The sequence below is a fragment of the Callorhinus ursinus genome, unplaced genomic scaffold (assembly GCF_003265705.2).
Source record: "Callorhinus ursinus isolate GAN/ISIS: 27379988/994484 unplaced genomic scaffold, GSC_fseal_2.0 scaffold4, whole genome shotgun sequence".
NCBI lineage: Eukaryota > Metazoa > Chordata > Mammalia > Carnivora > Otariidae > Callorhinus > Callorhinus ursinus.
In genome coordinates, this window is record NW_027397066.1 from 103,285,675 (window position 1) to 103,293,873 (window position 8,199).

At 39.2% G+C, this 8,199-nt stretch overlaps 1 protein-coding gene across 1 annotated transcript; it reads left to right on the top strand.

Moving 5' to 3' along the window:
* The first annotated feature begins 3,519 nt into the window (after window positions 1-3,519).
* On the top strand, window positions 3,520-3,918 carry LOC112825978 (large ribosomal subunit protein eL32-like). Its single transcript, XM_073891262.1, has one exon. It carries the CDS (start codon window positions 3,520-3,522, stop codon window positions 3,916-3,918), a length of 399 nt encoding a protein of 132 aa, XP_073747363.1.
* Window positions 3,919-8,199: the final 4,281 nt, after the last annotated feature.

The window sequence follows — 8,199 nt, forward strand, 5'->3', positions numbered from 1 at the left end:
CTATACTTTATATTATGATTCTTTTTTAACTTACACTAAAGATTCTATAATTGATCTACATTGAGGTGAAATTTTTATTTTATACAATGTATTGGCATAATTTGAATATTTTAATATTTCACCAAATAAGTCAAGGTCAATGTAAAATATTAAAAGAACAGTCTGAAGATTAATCAAAATTTTAGTTCTCTGTCAAGATGCTCTATTTATTTCTACCTGGATCAGGTAAGAGCAGAGTCAGCCTCGAGAGACAGAAAGCTCACAATAGGGGCGCCTGGGTTGCTCAGTATTTAAGCATCTGCCTTCAGCTCTGGTCATGATCCCAGGGTCCTGGGATCGGGTCCTGGGATCAGACCCCGCATCTAGCTCCCTGCTCAGCGGGGAGCCTGCTTCTCCCTCTCCTACTCCCCCTGCTTATGTTCCCTCCCTCGCTGTCTCTCTCTGTCAAATAAATAAATAAAATCTTGAAAGAAAGAAAGAAAGAAAGAAAGAAAGAAAGAAAGAAAGAAAGAAAGAAAGAAAGAAAGAAAGAAAGAAAGAAGGAAGGAAGGAAGGAAGGAAGGAAGGAAGGAAGGAAGGAAGGAAGGAAGAAAGAAAGGAAAGAAAGCAAGCAAGCTCACAATAGCAGCAGCTTAAACAAGATAGATACTTGTTTTGGAATGCAAGCCTTCCTGGCCCGCCATTACCAGGACAGAAAGCACTTTACATCTTGTCGCTTCTTGTTTTCAAATAACTTCTTTTTTATGGTCCACGATAGATGCTCAAGCCCCAGCAATCACATTTAGTTTCAGCCAGCAGAAAAGAAAAAGAGGCAAAGAAAGACATGCCTCTTTCATTTAAGAGAAGTTGCCCACAAATTCTGGTCATGTTCCACATTAAAAAATAAAATGAAGTCACCTGTTGATATTTAATTGTAGATGAGCATGGGAAATGTATTATTAATTCTAGAGAGTCATGTGCTCAGCTCAAAATCGGTTCTAAAACCTAGGATGGGGAGAACAAATGTTAGGTGACAATGTGCAATATCAGCCACATAAGCTTTTTGTTAACTCTAGGTCTGTGGCACATCCGTGGCAAGCTATCCCATCCCCATTGCAATAGCCATTTATTATTCAGAAGTACATGTTTATTATGTGACTTTGTCTACATGTTTATCCCTTCTAAAACAGGCCCAGTTGCTGGAATGGAAGTGATTTTTTCATACAGAAATTGTATCGAGTTTATCTTAGTAACCTTCATGTCAGTGACTCTCTAGAGTGTGAACGTGTGTCTCCAAGGAACAATAGTTCATATGAATGGGTGGCCATGTGTTTGCACCACATCCTCCTCAAGTTCTGTTTATTGCTAGTTACATGTCTGCTTAAATGATCTTACACTTTATTATATATTTCATCAAATTGCATAATGTTGAATTAACATTCAGTAAATAAATAATTATAGAAGTTTCCCAGCAGAAATGTTCATATGATTGCCTGACACCTAGGAACTTTGCTCTTTCACTGATTATATCAGAGATATAAAATTATAAGTGGGTCCATTGCTCCACATCACATCCAGAATCCATACATCAGAATCCAGCCACTTCTCAAAAATCTCTACTGAGAGTCACCGTCTTCTCTCACCCGCATTGTTAATGAAGCCTCTAACTGATCTCAGTGCCTCGGTCTATTGTTTAACACAGTAATGAGAGTTATCCTTCTACAATATAAATCAGATCCCTTCTTGGCCCAAAAGCATCTGAATAAGAATAAATGGTCAAGCCTTCTCTTGGGCCCCATGCCCTGCTGCTACCCCTTCCATCCATCCTGTCATATGAACTCGTTGACTCTGCCCCCTCCTGCTTTTCCTCTGAATCTTTGTGCCACAACCAAGACAGGCTTCTTCTCTGACTAGTGTGCCTTTCTTCCACTTATTCGTGTGTCTCCAACCATTACTTCTTTCAGTTGTCTACTCAACTGACACCTTACATGAGATGCCTTTCCTTAACCATCCTAAGTAAAAGTATCAGCCCCTACCCAAGACACCGTACTCCCCTCAGCTTTCTTCACTTTTCTCTAGAGCAGATATCATCCAATGGCGTGCTACATACTGCTTTGTGGATTGATTTGTTTATGGCTGTCCTTCCACGAGAATGTAAGCTCCACGAGGGGCGGGACTTTGGTTGGTTCATTGTTGTATCTAGAATAGTGCCTGATATGGGCTGGTGCTTAAAAACTGAAAAATTAAATAAAAAAAATAATAATGTACAACCTAGAGTTCTTTCAAAGTCCTTGAAAGGACATGGTCTGATCCTACTTACCAACATCTTCAATGAAGAGATGTAAAACATCCTAGGCTTGCTTCACCATTTATTTTGGGAGCATTAGCTGAGTGCTTCAAAAGACAGCTGCGAAATGGAAATCTCCAGACTCATCAAGTTGTATCCATTGAATACATATAGCTTTTTGTATGTCAGTCATACCTCAATAAAATACTTTTTAAAAAATCAAAGTATACTATACTGTTTTATACATAAGGACTAGAAAAATTGTAATTGTAAGTACTTCCTCCATATGTGACTGCTGACAAAGAATATAGTTATGGAAATTTTCTAGTTGTAGGTGTATAATGGTTTTTACTATATGTTTTGTATATATACAAAAATCTAAATAGAAAACCTAAAATTTTACTGAAATAAAAATGAAAAAAATGGACAAAATGTAAATAAAATGGAAAATGAATAAATATGGAATGGAATAAATGGAATAAATATCTGTTGAAATTATTATCCATATTTTTTTCTATAGTTTATGCTTTAGAAGAATAGTAATGAGGGGCGCCTGGGTGGCTCAGTTGTTAAGCGTCTGCCTTCAGCTCAGGTCATGATCCCAGGGTCCTGTGATCAGGCCCCGCATCGGGCTCCCTGCTCAGCGGGAAGCCTGCTTCTCCCTCTCCCACTCCCTCTGCTTGTGTTCCCTCTCTCGCTGTGTCTCTCTCTGTCAAATAAATAAATAAAATCTTTAAAAAAAAATAGTAATGAATTCTGGATTTTTTGTTGTTGTGCCATATACAGGACTAGGTTCTTGTTTTTTAATTTTATTTATTTGAGAGACAGAGAGAACACGAGCGGGCATGGGGGAAGACGGGGGGTTGGGGCAGAGGGAGAAGCAGACTCCCTGCTGAGCAGGTAGACAGATGACAGGACACCACCTGGGTCTCAAGACCCTGGGGTCATGAGCTGAGCTGAAGGCAGATGCTTAACTGACTGAGCCATCCAGATGCCCCTGGGACCAAATCCTATTAATGTTCAGATAATTATGTCTTAGTGCAAACTACTATATGTATGTTAAATAAAAATAAGCTAAAATATGAATTGATAAAGTAGCTAATGGTATCATTATGAAAAAATTTTAGGTATGTGTTGAGTGATGACAGCTACATATAGTCATTTTAAAAAGTAGCCAAAGCCCTCTCCTGCCACCTTCCCTTCTCTTCCTCGGCGCTGCCTGTGGAGGTGGCAGCCATCTATTACTGAGCATCATGCCTGCCCTGGTGAAGCCCAAGATCATTAAAAAGAGGACCAAGAAGTTCATCCTGCCCCGGTCAAACCGATATGTCAAAATTAAGAGCAACTGGTGGAAACCCAGAGGCATTGACAATAGGGTGCACAGAAGATTCAAGGGCAAGATGTTAATGTCCAACACTGGTTATGGGAGCAACAAGAAAACAAAGCACATGTTGCCCAGTGGCTTCCAGAAGTTCCTAGTCCAGAACATCAAGGAGCTTGAAGTGCTGCTGCTGTTCAACAAATCTTACTGTGCCGAGATTGCCCACAGTGTCTCTTCTAAGAACCACAAAGCCATTGTGGAAAGAGCAGCCCAGTTGTGTATCATAGTCACCAATCCCAATGCCAGGCTGTGCAGTGAAGAAATAAGATAGCTTGTGTGCAATTTATATTTGTGTTAATAAAACCATAAAACTACAAAAAATAAAAATAAAAAATAAAAAAATAAAAAGTATCCAAAAAGTATTGATTAATCCTTCTATGTTATGAAGGAAGGAATGTTCTACTGAAAACTAAAATGATAGGCCCTTTGTTTTATCTTATTCAACAAAATTTAGAAGAGTTTGTAGTTGAAATTCTCACTAAACTTGGAGATGACGCATGCAATAACGGCTAACGTTTTTATTGCTCCCTCTATGCTGGGTGCTATGCTTTACTTCAGTTGGTCTCTTATTAGACTTATTATGTTGCATTCCATGTGGGGAAACTGAATCTCAACCTAGGTTAACTGGACTACCCAACCTCATACAACCAGTAAGTAGAAAAGTTGAGGGCAGAATCCTATCTGACTAGGCCCCACAGAACATCCTTGTAAACACTACTCCAGGATGCTTCTTACGGAAGGTAATAGCTCTCCCTGAAAGCAGAGGCTGAGAAAGAAAGTAGAAGGAAAAGGGGTGCCTGGGTGGCTCAGCTGGTTAAGCATCTGACTTCGGCTCAGGTCATAATCTCAGGGTCCTGGGATTGAGTCCAGCTTCCTGCTCAGTGGAGAATCTGCTTCTCCCTCTTCCTCTGCCCCTCCCCCCACTTGTGTGCGCATGTTCTGCCTCTCAAATAAATAAAATCTTTGAAAGAAAGAAAGACAGGCAGAAAGAAAGAAGATTCAATTGTTCCATAGTCTATAAAGCATATTGAGTTAGGAAACCTGATTTCAACCCTGGCTCCATTAATAACAAAGTATGATTTTAGTTCACTTACATTTTCAGTTCTAAAAAATGGGATGATGACATTAAATAAGGTCAACTAAATATTCTCTAATATTCCCTGGCTCCATAGTTACATGAATTATTGTTTTTAAAAATTTATGTGCAGGGCACCTGGCTGGTTCAGTCGGTGGAGCATGTAACATCTGATCTTGGGGTTATAATTTCGAACACCATGTTGAGTGTAGAGATTAATTAAAAATAAAATCTTAAAAAAATAAAAGTTATGTGTAATACATCATAGTGACTTACATTGGCAAAAGAAATCTGAATGTTTACATAATCACATGTTTAATATGAGTCAATTGACTATAAATTGGTTGCTCGAAATCAGTAAATCTTTAGAATTCATGAATATTTGGAGTATATCAAGAAAACAAGAAATGATGGTCCCACGAATTGTGCATGGCTCAGACAGTACTTTCAGTGTCCATTAAATTCTGGACCTAAGAAAATGGGTGACCTATAATATGTTGAGCTAAAATTTCAGGAGCCAAGTCAGGATACAGGATTCAGGTGGGACTGGTCCAGAACTATGAAGGTGTGATGATTAATTTTATGGTTTGACCTGATTGGGCCACAGGGTGTCCGGATATTTGACTAAACTATATTTAACTATTTCTGGTGTGCCTTTGAAGGTATGTCCAGTTGAGATTAACATTTGAGTTGGTAGACTGTATAAAACAGATTGCCCTCCCCAATGTGGATGGGACTCATCTAATTTATTGAGGGCCTAAGTAGAATGAAAAGCAGAAGAGGGGGAATTTGTGTCTCTGCCTTCCTGCTTGAGCTGGGTCATCAGTCTTGGTCTTCTTCTACCCTGGGACTGAGACTTACACCATCAGCTCCCCTGTTCTCAGGCCTTCAGACCTGGACTGGAACTATACCCACCATTTCCCTGGATCTTCAGCTGACAGACATCAGACTGTGGGACTTCCCTGCCTGCATAAATACATGAGCCAATTGGTCATGGTAAATCTGTGGATGGATAGATAGATAGATAGATAGATAGATAGATAGATAGATAGATAAGATACACATAATTTCTATTGGTTCTTTTCTCTGAAGATCACTGACTGATATAGACGATGGTCGATAAAGTCAGTAAAGATACATTAAATCTGGTATCCAAGAAAGGTTTCATCCAAGCAGACCAAGACTTTACAAACCCAGAGTCAGTCTTCTCTTTCCCACCAGAGCCATGCCTGGAATGGTGCACACATGGAAAACTCGATGATTCAAAATGTAAAAGGAAGGAAAGAGGAAAGGCAAGAACAGGAAAAGGGAGAGGGGTAGAAGAAGAGGCCAAAAGGGAGGGACTAAAATGAAAATAAAGAATAAATTGCCTAGGGGATAAAAGAAAAGAAAAGAGGAAAAAAGGAACAGAACAAGAGGAGGTTAGTAGTATTGGCAGACAGCTGGGCACATACCGTATGCTTTGGCTCTAGAACAATACATGCTGGACACAGCTCCTCGCCTGAAGAGCAATGCTGAGGGAAGGCAGGCGGTCTGAGAGGAAGGAAACGTTTTCATAAGCGTCAATACAGATTATTCCAAATTTTCCCATGACATAGAGGCTGTGGATATGTTTTTCTAATAGCAAACTTAATTGCCAAGGAAAGAAAATATTCTTTATATGTAAAAGACAGACAAAGTTGCATGCTCTTCTTTAAAAATATCTCAGGGACTCCATTGGATTAGGAGATTGTGACAGGCTTCTCAGAATTGTTTCTCCCTTTTGAAAAAAAAAAATATTGACACTACTTATGTTACCCTGTGTGGTCTGACACAGGGAACAGCCTTTGTTAGCCCTTGCATTGGGCAAGTGGGAAGCACCACTCAGTGTAGTTACCCTAAGGCTGAGCCCAGATGGTGCTCTCTGAGAAGAGCTCAGCAGGAGCTTCACAAAGCACAGGTTTATTGCCTCCTCTTGGGTCAAGGAAAACCTTGAAAGGTCCTCCACGGACTGTAGCTTCTCTAACTCTCCAATCATATCACTCCCCACCCCCCCATCACTTCCCTTTTCCGGCAAACAGATCTGCTCCAGTTACCACACACTCAGTCGTCTTCCAAGACTCCTATCTGGAAAGCCTTTTCTCTCTGTCTCTCTCAACCCACATCATCCCCCTTTTTAAAGCTTCATTCAATATCTGCTTTCTCTAGGAGAGTGTGCTGACTTATTCCACAAGAACTAGATCACTCATAAAATGTTCACTGCTGCACCACAAATGGGCAGTCTGGATGATGTTATTTTGTCATTTTGGATACATCACACTGAATAGTTCTGGTTTCTCTGTGCTTTTCTTAGGCATAATCTCGTAAGAGAAGGAATAACTCTTATGCTTTCTTTTTCTCTTCTCTTTCCTTTATCGATATCCCAAAACACGTGCGCGTGTGTGTGCATACACACACATACACACACACTTTGTCTAGTTTAGTAATTTTATTCAGGGGAAATGAATAAATATAGGTACGCAAGATGTAACTAATTCCCCCATTCTTTTCTATACCTGAGATTGTGTTCACCTCAATATAGAATTACTCTCCACTATCAAGAGGATGTTGAAGGACTATGCCATTTGACATGGTTATATGAATTAAAAAAGCATATTGGAAAAATAAGGGCCACTACTTTATTTTCCAGGAAACTGGGTATGTCCTATAAGAGTAACAAAATCATATACCTCACATAGACACCAAAAGAAGTACTTTGCCTTCTCTCTAAAGTATCTAATGAGAACTGTCCCCATGTGGTCATGTCTTCTCAAACTCTATTAGTGGATTGGAGACTCCTAGTCATTACCGCACATATTGTGGTTAATATCACATGAAATGGGTAAAGCAAGTAACTTTTCTCTAAGTTCATTGTCTAAAATGGAAAATTTTTAAAAATAGCTTAGGGAGCATTTCTATATCATGGGCATTTTCAAATGGTTCACTCCTTCATTAAGTGATAAATGGGGTCTAAAACAAATCAGGAAAATGTCCCACATCCATACAGATGTTAAGCATAGGAATTGAGCTTCAAATCTGGTCTTTGTACTCCACGCCCAAATCGCTCCATAATAATCACAGATGCTTCAAAAAAAAAAAAAAAAAAACGGAGATATATTTTCATGACACAACCTAAACATAATGTTGTAGATTTTGTTGCTTAAACAAGGATGTGATAAGATGATTAGAGAAGAATCGTATACAGATGGGCTGACACTAAAAAAAAAAAAAATCCGGAAGATAAAAATGTCAAACATAGAAAAAGCAAAAAAAAAAAAAAACTAAGTCAGAAAGACCCAAACTTGGAAAAGAAATTAGGACAGTGTTTCACATTAGTCTAATAGGTGATGCTATCTCTCCCACCTTAGGAAATGAGTACAGAGGATTAAAACCAAAGAAGCTTCTCTCCTACCTCAGTCTGTCCATTCCTGCCAGACCCCCACGACTGTTTCTATCGCC